This window comes from Oryza sativa, chromosome 3 (genome assembly GCF_034140825.1).
Source record: "Oryza sativa Japonica Group chromosome 3, ASM3414082v1".
In the NCBI taxonomy this organism is placed as follows: Eukaryota; Viridiplantae; Streptophyta; class Magnoliopsida; order Poales; family Poaceae; genus Oryza; species Oryza sativa.
The window spans coordinates 5,668,333-5,691,756 of NC_089037.1; the positions used below are offsets into that span (position 1 = coordinate 5,668,333).

Here is a 23,424-nt window from a genome sequence, read left to right on the forward strand (position 1 = left end):
TCTCTCGTGGCCCGATATTCTAGAAATGGGATAACTCTCGCTTTGATCAAGTGCAACGTTTGCGACGTGGCTACCAACCAGAACAAGTCCAGAACGCCGTGCAATCGCTAGACCACAAATGATGTCGTACCAACCGTAACGTGCGGTTGATGATCCCTACAATGCAAACGAGAGAACACTGCAAGAACAAAATAAAATGCAATCTAAATATTGCGAATAGGGGATAACTCTCGCTTTAATCGAGTGCAACGTTTGCGACGTGGCTACCAACCAGAACAAGTCCAGAACGCTGTGAAATCGCTACACCATAAATGATGTCGTAACAACCGTAACATGCGGTTGATGATCCCTACAATGCAAACGAGAAAACACTGCAAGAACAAAATAAGATGCAATCTAAATATTGCGAATAGGGGATTAAACACAAAGGAATAGTTACGATTGAAGTGGTAGATCTAATCGACCCGGCAAATCAACACACCAATTATTAGGGGCTCTAAATTTATAGTCGCCGACTAATCAAGCGAGGACAAGAGACAAGTGAATGACACTTGGCAAAATTCAATTAAACAAAACTCAATTGTTCTAGAGGGTGTACATAGACATTTATAGAAGAAAATAGATCAAAGGTTTAGTGCTAATTCGTGGAGGTGGGCCTAGTGTATTACAAGGTCCAAGTACCAAGTTCGGTTTCAGCAACAACATTGTCTTGTTTTGACAATTTCCGTTTACTCGGAATGAATTTGTATATGAAACCGGATGCGTTTGAAAGGTGACGAGATAAGCTTTCCATCAAGTCTAACATCACCCGAATCGGAGTTGGCATGAAGACACTAGGTCCATTTGAAGTCAATGCTGTCTCCGGAGGTCGAACTGGATTCCAAAACTCATTGGAGATGTATATTGTAGATCCTCCATTCATCCGATGTATTCTTGGGCAATGTTTTATATTTCTCATGTTTGGTTGTATACATATACTTGATCTCAACCTATTGGCAAAATCCTTTAGGTATGTTTGGATAATGGGAAATGAATGGTGGGATTGGGATTGAGAAATTGATGAAGGGTTTTGATTAAATAGAAGAAGGAGAATGAATGGTTAGGATTTAAAGATGTATTTTTGTGGGTAGGAAATTACTTTATTATCCCATTAGCCAAACACTGCCTTATACTTTAGACCGGAGGTAGTATTCAAAAGTTGTTTATGGTAATTGGCTGCAACTCTTTTATATACTCTTTATAAAACAAAAACATCTTTGAATTTGCCGTTACCAAAATCTTCATCATTTTTTTTGAACGGAAAAATCTTCATCATTGAATCCTCAATGTACTGCTACTGAACAATGTAACGCATTTTCATTTTGCCAACAAAATGGAAAGATAATGAGTCTGTGTACCGTCACGTCATCACTTTGTTAATTGTGGGCCTCCATCAGTTTTTGGGCTTAAGGCCTTAACACCTGGACCACTCGACGCAACCTAGCTGGAGGCCCAGTACAGTGCCAGCGCCGAAAAGGAAAAAGTATACTTCGATTCCCTCGACTATCACCCGAGTACGATTCATATCCACTAACTATAAAACCAGCTATATCGACTCCTTCAACTATTAAAACCGGTACAAACAATATCTCTCAATGATTTTGGAGATTGTTTTGGCTGACGTGGCGCCTACGTGGTAGTCTTGACCAAGTCTTTGTCGTACGTGACGCTTACGTGGCATTAGAATAAAATAAAAATAAAAATAAAACAAATATATGGGACCCATATGTCATTCGCAAGGAAAAAAAGGCATTGTGGGACCCACATGTCATCCTCCCTCTCCTTCTCTTCTTCCTCCCCCTCTCTCTCTCCCTCCGGCCTCTCTCTTCTCGGGACGACGACGGTAGGGAGCAGCGGCGGTGGTGGTGTCAGTGGGGACGGTGGCGGCGGCGGCGGTGGGGAGCGGCAACGGTGGCAGTGGGGAGCGGCCGCGGGGCGGTCGGGAGTAGCAGCGATGGTGGTGGGGACGAGGCAGTCGGGAGCGGCGGCGGCGGTCGGGAGCGGCCGAAGCACCAGCAGACCAGCTCCTCCCCGAAGCATGAAGCACGCCGTCCTCCTCCTCCTCCTCTCCTCCACATCGCCGCAGCCGCCGCTCCCCGCCGCCACCACCGCTGCCACTCCGCACCGCCGCCGTCGCCGCTCCCCACTGCCTCTTCCCCCACCGCCACAGCCGCCGCCGCCGCTCCCCACCGCTGCCGCTGCCTCTCCCCACCGCCGTCGTCCCGAGAAGAGAGAGGCCGGAGGGAGAGAGAGGAGGAGGGATGATGACATGTGGGTCCCACAATTTTTTTTTCGAATGACATATGGGTCCCACATATTTTTTTTATTTTTATTCTAATGCCACGTGAGCGTCACGTAGGACAAAGACTTGGTTAAGACCGCCACGTAGACGCCACGTCAGCCAAAACCACCGAGAAATATTGTTTGCATGGTTTTAATAGTTGGAGGAGTCGATATACTCGGTTTTATGGTTGGAGGATATGAATCATACTTGGGCGATAGTTGGGAGAGTCGAAGTATACTTTTTCCCGTCGAAAAACACCTTACGTGAGTTTGGATTTCCTTTCTCGGCTGGGCCAAATTCTCTTGGGCCTGAGGATTGGACCAGACTCTAGAGGGCCTACCAGAAATGGCCGTACACTAATAGTCTAATTCCAACACTGGTCAAAACTCTCTAATGGTCAAAACCGATCCAGCAACTGTCCTCTCCCTCTCAAAGAAACAGCAATTATAGCATATATATAATCGCGTAAGAGCAAGGATAATAGTAGAGCTCACTATCTACTATTAGCTTATTTTATAGCCAACACATATAATAAATTAGTTATAAAGTTGGCTACAATTTTCTTCTCCTATCTCTATCTCTCACTTATACATTTATTATTTTTGTTTTGGAGCTTGTGTTAAGCTAGCTTTTGCATGAGAGTCAATACCTTTGACTTTTTTTTTGTTACATCTCTCCTCCACATAAGTTTATAGTAATCTTATAGCTCACTATTATAATTGCTGTAATAAAGGTTTGTTTCCAAAAATCGTTCATACCGCGGCATCCCTCTTTTTGCTCGTTTTCACAACATGCGCACACTGCAAACTGCGAAAGCAAAGGAAAACGCGTGATCGTAAGCAAATCGTTCTCCCGTTCCGTGCTACTCGTACTAGAGTCTAGTCTAGATACGTTGGTCAACCAGGTCCAGATATGCCCTTCCCGATATCAACCCCAGCTGATCCCGTACAAGTCGCACGTTCACTCGGATCTGCTTCCGCCGGTTCAGAGTTCGCCCTCTCCCCTTCGCGCTCCCGCGGAAGAAAACGGCGGTATCATCTTTTCGAAAATGGATCGGTCATAAACAGATCATAGTTACTTCCTCCGTTTCATATTATAAGACTTTTTAGTATTGTACATATTCATATATATATTAATGAATCTAGATATATATGTGTGCCTAGGTTCGTTAACATTCATATGAATGTGGACAATGATAGAAAGTCTTATAAGCTGAAACGGAGATAGTACATATTATAAGTCATTTTAATTTTTTAGAGCAATTCTACGGTTGAGGAGATACCATAAGATATAAATATTTAGTATAAAATTTGGTACCTCATAGTATAAAAGAAAAAGTGGTACCTCGTGTAGCTCCTTAAGGATCGTAAAATTATTTTTAAGGTTGTAATAAGTTTACAGAAATATATAGCAATATTTTTAATACAAAACAAAGAAACTATCAACATATATTCAATATGTTAGATTTAATGGAATCAATTTAGTGTTATAAATATTACTATATTTTTCTATAAATTTGGTTAAACTTTTTGAAGTTTAACTCTAAAAAATTCAAAACGATTTATAATGTAAACAAATGAAATAATGTATTTTTTTCAATATCAATAGCAATATAGTTGCGAAGTGAACGTAACTCAACTGGTTAGTTTCCTCGTGGTGGAACCAAGATATACTGGCGGCTCAGTTTTTCGAAGGTGCTTATAGGGGTCCCAGGTAGGATATGTGTATGTGTTTATATGGGTGAGTCTGTGTTTGTATTGTATTTCTCAATAAAAAATTAGCAATATACTCCCTCTGTTTCAAAATATTTGACACTGTTGACTTTTTAATATATGTTTGACTGTTCGTCTTATATTAAAAAAAATTATGAAATATGTAAAACTATATGTGTACATGAAAGTATATTTAACAATGAATTAAATGATATGAAAAGAATAAATAATTGCTTAAATTTTTTAAATAAGATGAATGGTCAAACACGTATTAAAAAATTAACGGTGTGCAATATTTTAAAACGGAGGGAGTAGTAATGTTGAAAGGACTTCAATTTATGCAGGTCCAGAATTATATAAACGGCAGAAAAATGATTTCAACCTATATTCCATTTCCACCTATACGGCGCTCCTAGCTTTGGGTAGCTAACAAACGCGTCTCCCCTACCGTTAGTCCCGCGTCTCCTCCCCCGCGCCCCCGCGTCGTGCCGTGCTCCCGCGGCTAACCTTTAGGCTTTAGCCTAGCCCGACCGACCGGTAAACACGCGCCCCACCACATCGCCCCTCTCCCCGCCTATACACACGCCACCACCACCACGCGCGACGGACACGCTCCCCCTCACTTTCACTCCACACACACACTTCACGGTTCGCGCGACGAACAAACGGGCAGAAAAACCCTGCCACGACGACCCACGACTGAGCCGAGCGTACGCACGCACCCACGCACGCCATGGGGGCGCTGCGGCGGTGGCTGCCGTGCTGCTGCTGCTGCTGTCGCGGCGGCGGAGGAGGTGGTGGTGGTGGGAGCGTGGGGGATGGGCTGGTGTGGGACGTGGCCCTGAAGGCGCACGCGTCGGGGGACTACTCCGTGGCCGTGGCGCAGGCGAACGAGGCGCTGGAGGACCAGGCGCAGGTGTTCGTCTCCCCGGCGGCGACGCTCGTCGGCGTGTACGACGGCCACGGCGGCCCCGAGGCGGCGCGGTTCGTCAACAAGCGCCTCTTCTCCCTCATCCAAGGTCTCGATCACTGATTCACTTCCTCATCCATCCTGATCAAACGCGCAGTACGAGTAAATTAGCAATAAAGAGAGATGTATCGATCGATTTCGTCGTGCAGAGTTCGCGGCGCAGAGCGGCGGCATCTCGGCGGAGGTGCTCGAGAAGGCGTTCGGCGAGACGGAGGAGGAGTTCGTGGCGTCGGTGCAGAGGTCGTGGCCGTCGCAGCCGAGGATCCTGTCCGTCGGCTCGTGCTGCCTCGTCGGCGCCATCGAGGACGGCACGCTCTACGTCGCCAACCTCGGCGACTCCCGCGCCGTGCTCGGCCGCCGCTCTGCCGCCGGCGCCGCCCACGGCCGCAAGGGCAAGAACAGGGTGGTTCCCGAGCGCCTCTCCAGGGACCACAACGTCGCCGACGAGGACGTCCGCCGCGAGCTCAAAGAGCTACACCCCGACGACTCCCACATCGTCCTCAACACCCATGGCGTCTGGCGCATCAAAGGAATCATCCAGGTAATATAATCAACCAAACATCTTTTTTTTTTAACGATTCCGGTGCGAAATTCTATTGATATAGCAGAAGAAAAATTACGAGATTATAACCTAGAAAGATCATAACCACTAATCAACCAAACATCGAATCATCGATTCTTTCTTTCTTTCTCGCAAGATCAAGCTGCTGATCGATGCATATGCAGGTGTCGAGGTCGATCGGCGACGTGTACCTGAAGAAGCCGGAGATATGCAAGAGCAACCCGATGCTGCAGCAGACGATCTGCCCGTTCCCGCTGCGGCGACCGGTGATGAGCGCGGTGCCGACGATCAAGACGAGGAAGCTGAGGCCAGGGGACCAGTTCGTGATCTTCGCGTCGGACGGGCTGTGGGAGCAGCTCACCGACGAGGCGGCGGTGGCGATCGTGGCCGGGAGCCCGAGACGGGGCGTGGCGATGAGGCTGGTCAGGGCGGCGCAGCTGGAGGCGGCGAGGAAGAAGGACGTGAAGTACGAGAGGATCAGGACGATCGAGAAGGGGCAGAGGAGGCACTTCCACGACGACATCACCGTCGTCGTGCTCTTCCTCGACAAGTGCCGCGGCAAGGCCGGCCGCGGCGACGAGATCGACGGCACCGACGGCCCCGTCGACGTCTTCTCCCTCAGCCCCGACGACCGGGAGGACCCGACCAGGCCAGTGCTCCGTTGATCGACGGCGGCCGGAGCTTCAATTCCAGCCGCCGCCGGTGGTGTGTGTACGTACATACGACTGTTCTTGGTTCTTTAATTTGCTCCCCAAATCGAGGTTTGCATTTGGCGCGAAATTGGCCGTTTCAGCCAGAAAGGTTTGGTTTTTTAAGTTGCCAGTTGCCACGCAGGTCTGGTGTTCATCACCCTCAAATCGTTTTCTGGTTCAAAGCTTCAAAATTCAATTTGTTTTGGTTGGTTTTCTAGAAATAATGCTGCAACCACTTCATCGGAGAGAACTACGTGTAATTTAGTTGTGAAGAGTAGACAGTAGTAGTACTGTAGTAGTGTCGTGTCTTGTAAATTCTAAACATAACAAGTTGCTCAAGCTTCTCCATTGGAGAGAGGCATCCAAATTTGTTACTCCATCTGTTCTGTTAGTGTTCTTGAATGCAGCCAAGCCAACCAAAGCAGACATTGGGTCTCACAATTCACAAAATTCAGATCGAGAAGCTCAACGAAGTCCACTGTGCATGCATGCAACACCGTCATCACTCATCAGCGGCAAAACATGAGTCATATAGTCTTGCTGAAATTTTGCATGAAATTTTGAGGATAAGAGGGCAGCCACAATCTTGGATCGGTTCAACCAACACTTGTGAGCTGTGACTTCACCGGTCAACATGGGTGCTGTCCTCTCTTCCAAACTGCATTTATTTGTAGAGATGAAAAAGATATCTGCGAAGAAATGGTAGATGAAAAAGATATTTGTCAAGCAAGTGCTTTGAAGATTTCTTGGTAGTGGGTTGGATAGTTTCCAAGTTAGCTGAGCCGTGAAAGCGAAAGCAAATTTCCAGTTCTGCAATTGCGGTTGCTGATCCATTCAACGAAGAACCATAGTCTACCGGGTTCAAACGCAAGTCAAAAGTACACTAGTGCTATAACGCGTAGGACTGTCCAAATGGCATTTTTTTTCTTTTTAATCTGAATAGGAATGGAATCCTTATTATACAAAAAACAGTGAACACGAATGATTCGGGAATTCCTACTGCTTTTCAATCCTGAAGTTTCTGAAGAATCTGATACAGAGGTGATGGCGTAGTTTTTAGCTGTAGCTTGACCAAATGACCATGTGTTTTGAGTCCTGAGTCCAGGTCTCTCATTCTGGTTTTTGGCTTTTGACTTCTGAATCACTTCATTGCAGGTCATCGCAGGTGGTTAGAAACTTTACTACTAGCATAATTGCATTTGCTTATGATCAACTTGACTTTGACTCCAGCTACAAGGCGACCTGACAAAACCAATGGGGCGTGTCAGTTTGTTGTTTCCATGTGACTTGTTCTTGCAAGTCATTTTATTTCCCTCTCGACAACAGTTACCGGGAGACAATCATGCATTAAATTGCTAGTTGTTGGTACCGGTTTACGCCAAAATCACACCATCACGAGTTTAGCCTGAAAATATCAGAATAACTAGCCGGTACCCCCGCGCTTCGCTGCGGTGAGCTAGGAAGATTGCTCATGTTCCAGTAATAAGACTATAATTAAAATCTTGATATAATCAGGTCTTGTTGAATGGCATGTATTAAAGAATGATAAAAATATATAGTGAACGGTTAATATTTACACGGATAAATGAGCTAGTGTGTCGGTTGGACATCACATAGCACTATTGCTTATATTGGCAGCACTGCAATAAACATACTACATGAGGTAGATATGGATAAAACAATGGTTATTGTTTGGATGGTTGTGTAGCATTTCCTTCCCCAAGTTACATGATGTAAACAACTACCTGCTTGAAGAGCTTTCTTCTTTCAGGACAAATGGAAGGCATAAATTTTTCCAAGCTTTATCCCTATCTAGAGCGAACTGCTTTCATCCTGTCGCAAAGCTGAACGTCTATTAATTGAAATTGTAGAAGTCATTGCGGTTGCCTTTCTTCGAAGAGTTTCAACCTGAATATATGTTGATCGCTTTGCTACATGGGTGCTATATGCACTAATGCATCATAAAAATAAACTGATAACCACCAATTTAATACTTTGATTCCCCATGAATCAATGGAAACAAATGCTATCTGTCCATGTGACCAGCACTAAGAAAAAACACAAACTCTATAGTTACCTGCTGGTGCCATTTAATTTCCGTGGTACATTGGGAAATAATTTGTTCAATAAGTTTGACATCATTTGATTTAACATAAACACTAAAAGCCTAGCACAAGAACACTATCATCCATCATCAGCACTAAGATAAAATCAAAACATTTACTGATGCTGAAGACCTCTAAAATCATGCACTTAATTTGGAACTGAAATGCTGCTTAAACAGGTATTTTACAATTGTTTTTATGAGCAGGTATAATTAAAGAAATAAAAAATGGCATACCATGCATTACTCTCTATTAATGCTCTGATCAGGGTGCACAAAGCCACAAAAAGCTGGGGTTTCCACCAACTATATTTGGCAAGTGCAATACCAGGATATGAAGATAATAACGTTTAGCCTGAAAAAGATATTAGAACATATCCCTTGTTTAAGAACATATACTAATTATCAATCTGATAAGAAAGCAATGAGAAGAACATTTAGTTTTACCTGTCCTCTATTTACGAATTACTCAATTATTCTATGCTTGTCTTTGGTAATGATTATTGATGGATTATAAACCAACCTGCCAAAAGTGGAAATAGGAAAGGAAACAAACCATCTTGAGTGAGTATACAAAAAGCAAGAGCAGCAGAATGAGGCTATAGAAACTGTTAAGATATAAAGGCTACAGTTTTGCTATCCAAGATTCTAATTAGGACATGCTTCCAAAAGGTTTCCCTAAAAAAAGTGCTCCCAAAAGCTTCACCGTTTAACTTGAAATTGGTCAGAACACCTGCGCTCAAAGTTTCTACTTTTAATGCAGATGAAGCCCATAGCAGGGAAGAGATCCCCATTTTAAAAAAGGATATGAAAGAGAAAGAGGAGCAGACAACAAATTGTAACTGAAAGAAGCTCATCACAGCAACTGAATTACCTCCAAAGACCTCCAATAAGTAAGGAGTAGGAGTTCGGCATTCAAATTAGCATACCAAGATGGCATCTTTAATACAAATTGGCATGGAAATCCGCTCGTCTAACTGCAAGAACAATGGATGAACATATAGGAAACACGCCAAGCTGAGATCCTGCCAGATTACAGTACCACATTGTTTAACCAAGCTACCATTGCAAATCCCTTCTCAGCAGCAAACAAATAGACAGAGAGAACTGCAGCAAAAGAAGTACATGCAGAACATCATTTTAATAGTATAAGCTGTGAATTTGCTGATTTGCAATAACTACAAAGAATCAACCTGCTCCTGGCAATGCACCTCAACAGCTACCCACCGTCGAACAGAGCACCACTTTTGCTCCCTCTGAGCTTCAGTGAAAAAACAAATTTGTAGATCATAAAATTGTGTGGTATTGGCCTATTGAGGGCTTCCTATCGTTCCCAACATCATTGAGTGGCTCCATCTTACGTACTCTCACCAACAAAACAGAACCACCACCACCAGTAATGCATGAAAGCATGAGACAGTGGGCCATGGCCAGGGAGACAACGTGGGCACATCAAGATCAGCTGGTCATGGTTAGCATTGAACAAAATTAGAGAACATAATCTCCCAACCATGGTAGGACACAGGGAATGCGGTGGAAACAAATGTTGTATAACAACACAATGAACGAATAATTACTTTACTGAAGGAAAAGTAAAAGCATACCTAGCCTGGTGGAGAAGGAAATCAAAGCGGCTAGCCAGACCATAGTGTGGCAGCGGTTTGAGAAATGTCACACTGTTAACAACCAAATTTGGTAAATTCTATCACTATGGGCATCGAAGGTGAAGATCAGATCGAAGTGGAATCCAAAATGAAGATCGTTGCGGAAACAGAGTAAGAATCGGCTGCAGTCCAAATCGGCTAAGGTCAGGTCGGCAGAGTTCGAGTCGGACGGGGCTAGCCGATACAGCCGATTCCGATAATATGACTCGGCGTATGTCGTCGGGTTCAAGTTGATGTGCTTCAAAGATGATTGCCACGCATGGATAGAGTCTTGGGAAGGCAATCGTATCTATTAATTAGGATATTCTGTATAATTTCCTTAGAGATATGTTTGGGCAAAAGTCTGCCGTAAAGACTTATGGTATCTTAGAGTTTGTTAGAGATAATAGTCGTGTCCGTTATGGACGTATCTTGTAATTCTCGGGTATAAGTAGACCCGAGCCCTATGTAAAAAAAAAGGACACACATCCAATACAATCTCGGCGCATCGCCACCCTTTTTGCTTTACTTTTCGACGAGTTCGTGCTCTCGGGTTGAGCTGCATCGGTTTCGATCTTCAACAAGAGGTAAAACTTGTCATGACGATTTATATTCTCAGGATTAGTGCTTCCATCTTTATGATACTCTAATCTTGTCTATATAATTCGTCGAGTTATCATATATCTCACATAATCTTCGATAATATCTCTATCTAACCTATAACCGGCTAACATCTGTTAATGGAAGGCAACCGATTAGGTTAGACAATGATGTTAACTTAGATTATGTGATATATCTACCACTCTATGAAACTTCCAGCGGCTTGATTGTCTAGACATTGTTCTTCTTTTCATACTTAATGTTGCATCAGTTGAGTTTGATCTATTAAGTCGTGCTTAGATTTGCAATCTCTAGCCTGCTTTCTGGTTGCCGATTAGGGTAGTATCGGAGTTTCAGCCGATCTTATCTGATTTAACTACTTTTATTCCATATGCTTAATCTATATGTTAAATCTGCCCTTTATGTTAGGATCTTGTCGCATCTAGGTATATTAGGCTTCTGTTTGGTATATTCTACTTGCTTTAACATCTTAATATAGAGTGGTATCGGAGTATTAGCCGATACATGCTAGATCCATTTGATCGGCTATGCTATAAATGTATATAATCCCACTATTAATATATATTTCGATCTAAGTGATTTATACTGTCTCGGCAAGGCGACCGATCTATCCCAATCACTTGATTTAAGTATATATCGATATAAGGATTATATATCATTAATATCTACAGCCGATCGAGTAGATTTAGTTCTGATTTGCTTATTGATATTTGCTGATCGATGTACGCATGACATCGGCTTGAAATAAATGATATGTCATCGGCACCTAGCCGATCGGCTATCATTTATAGGATTAATTGCGGTTTCTTTGTTCTATTTCTTGTTGATTGCAGGATCAAATCAATTGGCACGCTCATACACCCGAAGGCGAGTTTTGAACCTGCACTGGAGTTAAGCAAATCTCCCAGGCCTCGTGTTTTCTGTCAACACACACATCTCATCCTGCCATTTCGTCAAGCATAACAAAATTATACTTAAATTTAACATCCCTGAAATACATAAAAGCTTAGGTCCTTAGAGCAATGCAAGGAACAGGGAATCGAACCAAAAGCTAAGCACAAAAGGCACAGAAGAGGAAAGAGGGAAAATAAGAGGTGCAGACGTCGTCGTACCTGCGGAAGAGGAGGCAACGATTGGGGATCCACTGAGCCGATAGGAGGCGAGGTCACCGCTGGCGCTGAAGATGGAAGGGTTCGCGAGAGGGCGAGAGAGGGTACCGCCGGGAAGCAACCCATCGACGGGGAGGCCACTCGCCGTCGGCTCGAAAAAGAGGAGCGGGAAGAAAGAAAGGAAGACCACAATGACGGCGGAGGCGGCGACGACGACAGATGCGCGTGCCCGTGTACGGGACGAAGGAATCACTCCGCAAGAAGGCGGCAGCGGCGGCGACGGCCGGGCCTCACTCCGCAAGATTTGGGGATTTTAGGAAGGGAGGAGCCGTGGATGTCGAGATGGTGCCAGCCACGTCAATTGGTTCGCCTAGCGTGTGTTTGGTTCTGGGACTAGGTGGGATGGGATGAAACCATCCCCGATTTGAGGATTGGGATGATTCCATTCGGATGTTTGGTTTGTAGAATAGGACGATCCCAGTTTTTTGTTTGGTTCAAGGAACGAGGGAGGGATGGGATGAGCGCCATTTGCAACCACCAACAACGCCGTTTGCAACAACCATGGCCGACGCCGCCTCTGCCCGCACCTCCGGACGTGGTCGCCACCGGCCTCCTTGATGGCGTCGATGAGCGGCTGCGGGGGGCTCGGCGACGGCGGCGGTAGACGGCTCGGGCGACAGCGGCGGCGGCGGGCTCGGGCGACGTCGGCGGCGGTGGGCTCGGCGACGACGACGGACGGGATGACCCAACCGAGCACTGGCGGCGATGGTGTCGGCCTTCGCGCAGAGCAGCCGCGGCTCGGCGATGACGACGGCGGCGAGGTCCGCGCGGGAGAGGGAGAGGGAGAGGCCGGTGGAGAGGAGGGCGAGCACGACCACCATCGCGGTCGGGCGGGCGGAGAAGCGCGACGACGCACGGTCGGCCTTCGCGTAGAGCAGCCGCGGCTCAGCGACGATGACGGCGGCGAGGTCCGCGCGGGAGAGGGAGAGGGAGAGGCCGGTGGAGAGGAGGGCGAGCACGGCCACCATCGTGGTCGGGCGGGCGGAGAAGCTCGACCACACACGGTCGGCCCGCCGCCGAGTTCCCCGCCTCCGGATCCGTCGCCACAACCTTCCCCATCGCCGGATCCGCCGCCGCCGCCCTCCACACCACCGGATCCGCCGCCGCCGCCCTCCCCACCAATGGATCCGCCACCACCGAGTCCCCCGCCGCCGCTGTCGTCGAGGCCGCCGCCGCCGCCGTCGTCGAGCCCACCGCCGCCACCGTCGCCCGAGCCATCTACCGCCGCCGTCGCCGAGCCCCCCACCGCCGCCGTTGCCGAGCCCACCGCCGCCGTCGCCGAGCCCGCCGCCGTCTCCCGAGGAAGAGCGCGCGAGCAAAGCGGCGGTTTCACGCCGTCGCTCGTCCCAGGTGGGACGAGTTCGTCCGCCAGTTTTGGCCGGACCGATTGGTCCCGGATCTGAGAGGAATATTCCTCTGTAGGGACCAACCCATCCCACTCACCCCTGAACCAAACACCCCTAAAAATGGGTTCATCCCATCCCATCCCATCCCATCCCAGCAACCAAACACTACCCTAGGGAAGCGAGGATGGAGGGGATCGGGGAAGCCATGTGGGACGGAGCGATGCGCGTGCGAGGTGTGGATGGTTGGATCAAACCAACGCGCGGACATCGGACGGTGCATGCATGGCAAGGGACTGTAGTACTGTAGCACATTTTCCTAGACTGTGGTTCATCGAATCACTGCTGGTAGTGGGGTCAAAAAAACTAAGGATTTAATATGATAGGGGGAAACATTTTTAAACTCTTAAATGAGATATCCTCTTGTTCGCTCAAATACCATCTAAATAGTTATATCAATAATTTTGACAACATTCTTACTTCAAACTACTCTAAACTTAACTCACACATCAAGAAATAAAAAAGACAAACCCAATGTACGAGAAACACCCAAGGATCTTCTGGCTAGCTCCAAAGTTGATGGACTAGACGACTTAGATTCGAAGCCTCACCATTTCTAATTATTTGGTATTAGATTATTCCCTAATATTCACGTCTATTTTTTTCAAAGTCAATGTATAAATAGATATTGCATTACTATTTGTATCTGATTTTTTTTCTTCTCAAAGTGTAGATCGAGAGGGATTAGAATCCATTCCTAATAATATGTATAAATCGTGACATCCATTTTAAGAGATATTTTGCAGACAGAGAACTCCAAACTCTGGAAAACTAGAACTTCCGAACATCAGAACCTCAAATTACAACTTCAAACTGCAAGAACTTTTGAGTGAGTTTTTTAAATCTAACAGAGAGCTAAATATTTTTGAAAAATCGGACATTCCGATGCTCTTAGAACTTCCGATCTAAGTTGGTTAGTTTATGGTAGATTTGAAAGTGAATTTTGAGTGAATTGTAAATACCGGTTAATATTTAGCAGAGTGAATTGCAGTTTGAGCCACCTTTTCTACTCTATAATTCACCAACTCACTGTTACACCTACATTACCCATTCATCAAATCCAACGCTCTGTATTTATCGAATCCAACGGCTCCGATCGCCCCACGCACACTCACGCAGACGCCGGCGATGCCCCAGTGGCCCCACCCTGCGCAGATCGTTGCCGCGCCGCCCTCCGCCGTCATCGCCTCCCTCACGCACCGCACCTTCGTCGTCGTCGCATCGCTCCCGCGCCGCCCCTCTGTGATTCCTCCCCTCCGCGCGGCCCTCTCCCGCTCTCCGCGTCACCCCTCTCCGCTCGAGCCCATCCCGCCGCCAGTTCATCGTCGCACGCCGCATCACTCGGATCAATGTCGCCGTCGCACGCCTTCATCTGCACATCGCCCAGATCGGCACTCGCCCTCACCGCATACGCTCGTCCTCGGACAGATGGGCACCACCGCCGTCGCCGTCGCGCTCATTCCTCCCCGTCCAACCCGCGGGCCTCGCCACAGCCAACCCTGCCCACGAGGTAAAACAGCAATGCTTACCCTTGGTACTTTCTTTGATCAGTTTTGCATTCCATCAATATTCCTGTATCATATAGTCTTTATTGTACCTAGAATCAGCAATGCTTACCCTTGCCACTTTCTTTGTCCAATGTAATCTCCTTTGGCAAGTTTTTGATGTAAGGTATTGTCCTGCATTTTGTTTCATTTTTTCAGTTCTCTGACAGGCTATGTTGGGTTTGGTTTTGAAACTCTATACAGTCACTCGCTTTAACTAAATAGAGAAATTACTGATGCCTAAATCAATTGAGAGTTTCTGGAGTTGTTAAGGAGTACATCCAGGAGAAGAAATTGGAGATCAGTGATTCTTAATTATGCAATTCAATTCCATTGATTAATGAAAAGACTAAAGTGAAACACTCCATCTAAGCACAGGTTGATGGGTGCAAATGCACTTAACTGTTAGTAATTGTAGGACATTATCTCATTCCTTTTTTGAGACATTGCACAAATCTGAAAAACTGTAACTATGGGCCTGTTTGGTACAGCTCAAACTCCTAAATATAACTCCAGGAGCTGAGTCTGGAGTGGAGTTGTGGAGCTGCCTAAACCTAGCTCCACAACTCTAGTACATTTTGTGAGAGAGCTCCACCTAACTCCACTCCTAGTTCTGGTGGAGCTGAAACTGTTTGGCTGAGCTCCAGCTCCAGGAGGGGTGGAGCTGGAGCTGGAGCTGTGCCAAACAGGCCCTATATCTTGGTGTTAAACTTGTTAATATCATCTGGGACTTTGAAATGTGTGGGATATGCTAGAGCATCATACTTTGTTTCTAAGGGAACAATAATGAGTGAACTGAAACAATGAGTGAAGGATGCCTCAAGCATTCAAAGTCCCAGACGGTGCAAAGAAAGTGCTGGTATACTCTCTAATCTTCTCTTGTAAATTTCACTCTTGCTTTCTCTGTGCACTGAGCATCCCTCTTGAATTTCATTTTTTTCTGAGGTTCCCAATAATTTTGTTGATTTGCCTGTTTCATTATCAGATTGAAAACTAACAAACCGATACTAGATTGTGATGATTGTTGGACGGTAGACTGTTATGAGCACTACAAACTGATATGATTGTTGCAACTGCCGTTGAGAGGGGCTGATTCAAGAGATAATTTGAGCTCTGATGAAACAGCTTGGAAGCTGGAATATGCACATGAATATTGGATCATGTTAACCAGGAGGTATATAGTGACGTTATAATTTTCATCATTGTAGGTGACATATCTATGTTTAGCTATAAGATTTCTTAGTTAAAGGTCATCAAAATAAATGGTGCAGATCCTGCCACTAAACAATGGTTAGAGGTTGCTGGTGAACTTGCATGCCATTCTTCAGTGATGCGGTTGAAGTTACTTGGTGAGTTAAATTCTGAACCATTCTTATGGTTGACAACCATGCACATTTAAGAATTCACTAGGTGCATGTGATAATCCTTTGTGTCATCTAGGGGGGGGGGGGGGTACTATTTCCCTGTATTAAATATGTAACATAAGGACTTAATATTCATCTCTTTGTTTGCCTTGTGCCTTAATCCGATTCATCATAATTGTATTTTGTTTTGATAGGGGAAAGTATTTCTTCCACTGTTTTGCACATATATACCACATATTGCAGGTCCTTCTGTTTTGGAATCAGGGAAGTAGGAGGGTGGAGCAAATCTTTTTTGAAGCAATGTTGTATCAACACCTCGTTATTTTGTTTGCTTTATGCTCATATGAGATTTCTTAAGCCAATCGGCATGCTCCTTCCGAACATACTTTGAATATGACATTGTTCAACTGTTTCACAAATTGATGGAAATGAACTAAATTGTTTTCTAATTCTTAAATTTTACAGTAAGCTGTTACCTATTGACAATATTCCCCTATGCTTTTAGGAATATGAGCAATTGGTTAGCGGTTAAGAACTACTTATTCATAGTCAGAAGATAATGTCCTACATAAGATGATCAGAAGATGTGCCTTTTTTGAAGTGTAAGAGAATGTTCTGCTCTGCATTCCCTTTCACTCTTTATAGCTTCTGTTTTGTTAAATACTAACATTCAATTTTACTTTAAATTTGAGTCCCTGGTTTAGCTACAACCATATATTGTAAGACCATACTGCCAAGGTTAGCAATTGCTTGTATTTTTCTTCTGCAAATAACTTGAAATATCAGCAAGTAATTGACCCATTACATACCCAAACCTGATGATAGTTCCAGATGAAGTAGTAATAGCTATACCAAATAAATTATTATTGTTTATTCTATTTATGTCATGGCTTCTGTATTCTGTCCATGTACTTTTGTATTTTGTAAAACATGCAGCCAATCACTCATGATAATTTGATGTAGGCAATAATTTCATCTTGCCATTCATATAATTCTGCCCGACGAGAGTGTCTGTAGCTCCCCCCCTCCCTTTCTTTTTGCTTCTTTTGCAGAGGCTATTGTGGTAGTAATTATGTTAATTGCTTGATTGAGTAAAGATGACACTTTTCATGGTTTCTTATTCAGCACAGTTAGTCGTACACTCTTATTGGCTTAAGAGGGAATGGCAATGGACAGAAATTTCAGGAAGGAGTCCAGCTAGAGTATAGGAAAGATGTGGAGGAAGCAACAAAACAAATTGTCTAGCTGAAAGAATCAACATTAAGTATGCCTGTGTAGATTACAAGCCTGTGGTCCTTATTGACCATTGCATACAGTTGAATTAACGGACTGCATTATATGCTGCGTCTGGTAACTATATTGATGACAGACAATTATTGCGATTATATCGACATATATAATTCTGTCTTTATCTGTCATTCCTTTTTTACGTGAATTTTAAATCTACCTTATTCTATATTTGATTGCCAAAACGTACATTATATTTTGCATTGGTTGTTTAATTTGCATTGCAAAAATATTGCCATAACATTAGCACATGTATATTTGCCATTGAAAGAAGATGTCCGCATGCATCGAGAGTATGGAGAGTATGAGTAATGGATAGGATTTGAAGCAAAACTGACTGGTGCTTGGATCTCCCAAATCTGAAAACTTAATTATCCACTTTTGCTTGTAAATATATATCCTATCTTATATTGATTGGATTGTCCAGATATCTAGCCCAATCTGCTAGGTTGATACCTATCCACAATATTAGATTATGAAAAATATATGTCACAATGTTGTTTTAAAGTTGTATTTGAATTTATTATAAGTAAATTATTGGAGTCTTTGGAACGAAGGTCAACAAATTGGGTGTAAGGCCAACATATAAATATCCCTGATAAATCTGTGCCTGAATAAAGTTGAGTGAGTTATGAATAAGGTCTTCGAGTTGTTTGACTCCAAACTTTATACAATTTAATAAATTTATGAGTATATGAAATTATTTTTAAGCCAAATATACACAAATCATTTATCGTGCTCACAAATACATGCATATCTTTGTTTGGATATTCGGTTTTTAAAATATTTTAAATTTATATTGTAAAAATATATATCTTGTTTTGGTTGTTTGATTTGCATTAATAACGAAATTTAGCCGTTGCGTTAGCACGGACATATTACTAGTATTGATAAAGTTTTACTTGAACTATTATTTGCCCAACCTTTACACTTTTCATTAGCTAATTTTGTCTTTATTATAATTTGGATCACCCCATACCACTTCTTCAGCACATCAATTATCTCGAGCACAACAACTCCGGTGCGCCCGCGAACTCCACCTATGTGTAGGCAGCATGCTATACCTTTGCCTGAAGAGAGACTAGACATGGTTAGAGGAGAAAGTTAGGTTGGTTTAAAGTGTAATAAACGTGAAGTTAACTAGTCCAAAGTAAAATATATATATATATATATATATATATATATATATATATATATATATATATATATATATATATATATATATATATATATAATTATATAAAGTGTAATCTAAAATGAAACTTTAACAATAAAAGATGATGAGAAACTGCAATTCACTCTGTCAGGCGCTCTTATTACGCCCTATCTTAACTGCAAACCATGCATGCATGTGCGAATTGCAATCGATTTGCCGGCTTAATTTGAGATCCCCAAGATCATCCTTCTTCTCGGCAGGTGGTGTATAAGCTGTGTGTTTGTCACGGCCACATGGGAACTCACAATATAGTATCCATGGCGGCTCTTGCCATTGGCCTCCTAAGCAGTTTGTTCTGCTCGAGTAACTTGCCCACAGGATAGTTTAATCAGCTTGCCATGTACTATCTGAATTCCTGCTAGTACAGTAGCTTGGGCCTAAAGTTCATCTTTTTTGGGGCCTCTTTTTCGAATTTCTTTCCCCTTTTTTTTCCTCCGTAGGGCAGCCGGCAACATGGATGCAGGATGCAGAATTAAAACATTTAAACTGTACTCCTCACTTGAAGGACCACAAATTGCTTTTGCTAATTGCAATGTATCACTCTTCACTTTGTGAGTGGGAATGGCACTTTCAGAAAGACAGAGAAAAAGATTGGTTTGCAGAAACATAAATCAGAGTTTCAGACTTCAGCAGGTTAATTCAGAAAATAAAAAGGATTAGTCTTGACTGCTGGATAATTTTCAGTTTAACATTTTAGCATCAGAAGTCGAAAATTCGTGTGAGCTACTTACTATAATGCAGGGACTTCGTTGAAAGCTGAAGCTAGCAATGGTAGCTAGCTTCTAAGCTAGTTAATTAGCCAAAACTAGTTTAATTAGCAGAGTGAAATCTGACGGGTAGGTTTGTTTAGTGTTTTGCCGGGTAGAAAGGCTTCAGGTTGGGTTAAATTAGGCTGTTTGTTGGGGGATTAACACTTAACAGCCGCAACTTTAGACCTTAGACACGCCACCCGGCGAATTATCAGCGCTAATGACATGCCATTAGCGTTTGCAGAGCGTGGTTAAGTGCATGCATGGACACAATTATCCAGCGAAAGCAACTGATGCCAAATCTTTGTCGACGCACGCCTAGCCCTAGTTCATGCCACTGATAATCAACCTTCTGTCAATTAAGTTACACAATATTGTATAAGAACCAGACAAGCAGAGGAAGCAGGCAGTACTGATTACTGAATCCTGAACTGATGACAGAGTGACTTGTCTGATTCAGAGAGATTCTGCTGTTAATTAGGATCTCTGACACTGTTGCCATCTGCTGAAACATTCCCAAAAATTTTAGCTACCTCGTACTGAATGAACTGGAGTATGTGTTTCTGTAATTCTGTCTTTACATGCAGGTTATAAGTACAGTTTCAGGTTAACTTCGAGCATCAGTAACGGGAAGAGAAGAGAGAAGCAAATTTGTTCAGGCTGCTGAACATATATAAAAGGACACTCTAGCTCTGCACTTTCATGAAAAGAAGTTAAGAACATCATATATATAATCCTTTGCCTAATTGACTAATTATATATCAGCATAACACCTGTCCCACTACTTGTACAAAACCCTACTCTTCTCTTCTACCTCTTGCACAAGCACAAGAACACAAGAACTCGGAAATGGAGCTGAACACCAGAAGCTTGCAGCAATCTGGTAGCAGCAAGAGCAAGGGCAAGATCATGGCGAAGATCGTCGAGGAGGATGAAGAGGGGGAGGAGGAGGAGGAAGAAGAAGAAGATAGCCTTAGCTCAGGTTGTCACTGCTTCTTGTGCGCCATCAAGGAGCCTGATGCTCGCCTCCGCCGCGCCAGCCTCGCCGCGTTCTTCCGGGAGTTGCCGTACTGTGAGGATGACGATGCCGGCGCCGGCGCCGGCGCCGGCGTTGATGGCGGACGGTCATGTGGTGAGGTGGTCGGCGCGGTGTGGAGGGCGGCCATGGCGGCGCCCGACGACCCGGAGCTCCCGTCGCTCGGCGCGATCCGGTGCATGTCGCTGCTCCTCGCTCGCGCGCTCGCCGACGTGGAGTGGCGCCGCCGTGGCCGGAACGTGTACGTGCCGTACTACGCCGCACACGTCATTGGCTCGTACACCATCCGCTCCTCCGCGCACGCCGAGCTGGCCGTCGCGGCCGGCGCCGTGCGGCCGCTGCTTGCCTTCCTCGGCGGCGCCATGACGTGGGTCGAGCAGCGCGCGGCGGCGCGTGCCCTGGGCCACCTCGCCAGCTACGACGCCACGTTCCCGGCCGTGGCACGGCACGCCGCCGAGGCGGTGCCGCTCGCCGTGCGCGCCGCGTCCACCTGCGTCGGCAACGTCTACGCGAGCTTCGTCGCGCTGGCGCCGAGCAAGCGGCCGAAGTACCAGCGCGATCTCTTGACGCGCGGGCTCGACGGCGGCGGCGGCGGCGTGGTCGCCGACGGCGAGGAACGGAAGGCGGAGGAGTGGGCGAGCCAGCTCCAGTGCTGGTCACTCTACTTCCTGAGCTGCCTCGCCTCCAGGGACGTGTCATCTCATGCCACGATATGCCATGACCCCGTCTTCTTGCGCGAGCTCTGCCAGATGTGGGGTGGCCTCGCCAACGGCGACTCGCCGGCCGGCGTCGGGCTGCTCCGCCTTCTCTGCAGGAGCACAGCCGGACGCGCCGCCATCGCCGCATGCCGCGACGCGCTCTCCGGCCTCTGCGACCTCGCGCGGTCGTCCGACGACTGGCAGTACATGGCCATCGACTGCTTGCTCCTCCTCCTCGACGACCGTGAGACATGGCACGCAGTCGCCGACGCCACGGCGGCGCGCCTCGTCGACCTGGCCGAGCTCCGGCACCTCGGCCCAAGGCGACGGCTCGGCAATGCAATAACAGCTGCACTGCTTCTTGACGACGGCGACGACGACGGCGACATTGTCCATGGCCGTGAGCTCGGCATGGAAGCAAAGGAGGCGATCGCCAGATTGAGAGAAGTGCAGGTAGAGAGGAAAGGGAGAGAAGACGCCATGTCTAGGGATGAGCTGCTCAAGAGAAGGATCATGGCGAAGGAGAAGAAGAGGCAAGGCAACGACATGTTCTGGCACGGCGAGGTGGAGAAGGCGATCGAGCTGTACACCGAGGCGCTGGAGCTGTGCCCGCTGAGCAGGCGGCGTGAGCGGCTGGTGCTGCACAGCAACCGCGCCCAGTGCCGGCTCGCGCGGCGCGACGCCGACGCGGCGGTGGGCGACGCGACGCGCGCGCTGTCGCTCGCGCGGCCCGCGGCGAACGCGCACGCCAGGAGCCTGTGGCGCCGCGCGCAGGCGTACGACATGAAGGGCATGGCCAGGGAGAGCCTCCTGGACTGCCTGGCCTTCGCCGGCGCGTGGCTCAACCGGAAGGACGGGACGGCGGCGGCCGCGGCGGCGGCGTCGCGCGGCGGGAACCCGAAGCTGCCGTACTGCGTCGCGCGGATGATCAGTAAGCAGATGGGCTTGACAGGTCTCTTCTCCGCCGTGGCGACGAACAGTAGCACCACCAAGGTAGATAGAGATGATCGCATGCCGCATTACAGCGACGGCGACGGCGACGGCGGCGACAGCGACGACGAGGAAGACGACGACGACGACGATCGTGATGAAAGCGAGGAGGAGGAATTTGCTGAGAAAGGAATGAAGCTTTGTAGGCCAGGTAGTAGTAATTAATTAACCTCTCGAGCTTAATTTACCTATGCAACTACTGCATATACATGTGTTATGCATGGTTAATCTTGATTCTGATCCAAATTGGTTAATTATCACCGATGATCAAAGTGGCTAATCTTGTTTGACCAGGTAAGGGTTTACCAATCATCACGGACGAGGCTTGGAGGAGATTAGCTCGGAGGAAGAAGGCAACGAGCCGAGTGTTGTCTCATGATCATCGATTCTAGCTTGATCCATTGAAGAAAGACAAGTAGACAGAGACAGATAGCTACAGTTCATTGATCATTGGTCGGGATGAATGATCATGATTCAGCAATTCGATCAGGGCTTAATCGCAGACTTGTTGTCATTAGCTAGAGCTGATGTGATGGGGGTAGTGGTTTAATTTGATGTTGACGCTGGCTTAGCTATACTTTCTAGCTAGCCTTGCATTTGTAGTTTCACTCACGTGATCAAATGATGTTCCCATTGATAATACTTCCGTATCTGTGCTAGATCTCTGTTATTTCTTGCAAGTTAGAAGTTGTCAATGTGAGAATGGCCGATCGCCCTATCGAATTGGTGAAAGCAGCTAAGCTACTTGATTCATAGAAATATCCTATTATTAGGTTTTTCATAACTTGAGGAAATGTTTCAGTTGAGAATTTCTGAAGAAATTATTAGCTTCCTGCCAAATTAATTAATCTGATCCATGTCAGCATTAATAAAACAATAATTAATTATAGGAAAAACATCGGTAGCGTGGTTATATGATTTCACTCATCAAATTTAAGCATAGTGTTAATGAATATTACGCACACGTTAATGCGCTAGCTCTCAATAGAACTTTTGTGAGCCTAAGGATTTACCAATGATCTTTTTTTTAGTGTGTGTTAGTGGCTAAGGATTTGCCAATTATCTTTGCATTTTTAGCGTGTTTGGAGGGTGTACTCGTAGACAGCATTGTATGTACGCATCCGTCTTTTATGTAATCGGAAAAAAAAACAACAACTCATTGAAATACTAGGGTATCATTTTTGTCCTCTTCACCCGTTTGAACTTTTACTTAAACACCTAAAAGAGACCAAACACACCTAAAAGAGACCAAACCTTAATTCCAATAAATTATATCTTCTAGCAAGACATTCACCGAGGATTAATCTTAACCAGAGAACCTGCTTAAAATTGGCAAATGAA

General features: G+C 45.7%; 2 protein-coding genes and 2 long non-coding RNA genes across 6 annotated transcripts; 3 read left to right on the top strand and 1 right to left on the bottom strand.

Moving 5' to 3' along the window:
- Positions 1-4,585: 4,585 nt before the first annotated feature.
- On the top strand, positions 4,586-6,637 carry LOC4332004 (probable protein phosphatase 2C 29). Its single transcript, NM_001417357.1, has 3 exons — positions 4,586-5,054; positions 5,155-5,546; positions 5,732-6,637. The coding sequence occupies exons 1-3, from the start codon at positions 4,769-4,771 to the stop codon at positions 6,230-6,232; spliced, it is 1,179 nt and encodes a 392-aa protein (NP_001404286.1). The 5' UTR covers positions 4,586-4,768; the 3' UTR covers positions 6,233-6,637.
- Positions 6,638-8,318: 1,681 nt separating this feature from the next.
- LOC136355788 (uncharacterized) lies at positions 8,319-12,098 on the bottom strand. The gene is made up of 5 exons (XR_010740174.1): positions 11,740-12,098; positions 9,557-9,825; positions 9,293-9,470; positions 8,811-8,886; positions 8,319-8,718 (listed from the first exon to the last, which is right to left on the bottom strand). It is a non-coding gene; the product is annotated as an uncharacterized lncRNA (long non-coding RNA).
- Positions 12,099-15,767: 3,669 nt separating this feature from the next.
- Positions 15,768-17,525, top strand: LOC4332005 (uncharacterized). Of its 2 annotated transcripts, none has more exons than XR_001544272.3 (4): positions 15,768-15,917; positions 16,015-16,092; positions 16,613-16,709; positions 17,233-17,525. It is a non-coding gene; the product is annotated as an uncharacterized lncRNA (long non-coding RNA). The 2 variants fall into 2 exon arrangements; XR_001544273.3 differs by having other exon boundaries at positions 17,238-17,525.
- A 2,357-nt stretch (positions 17,526-19,882) lies between these two features.
- On the top strand, positions 19,883-22,729 carry LOC107277311 (uncharacterized). Of its 2 annotated transcripts, none has more exons than XM_015773985.3 (2): positions 19,883-22,237; positions 22,378-22,729. In XM_015773985.3, exons 1-2 carry the CDS (start codon positions 20,209-20,211, stop codon positions 22,473-22,475), a joined length of 2,127 nt encoding a protein of 708 aa, XP_015629471.1. In that variant the 5' UTR covers positions 19,883-20,208; the 3' UTR covers positions 22,476-22,729. The 2 variants fall into 2 exon arrangements, with proteins under 2 accessions (XP_015629471.1, XP_025879551.1); XM_026023766.2 differs by having other exon boundaries at positions 19,886-22,234.
- Positions 22,730-23,424: the final 695 nt, after the last annotated feature.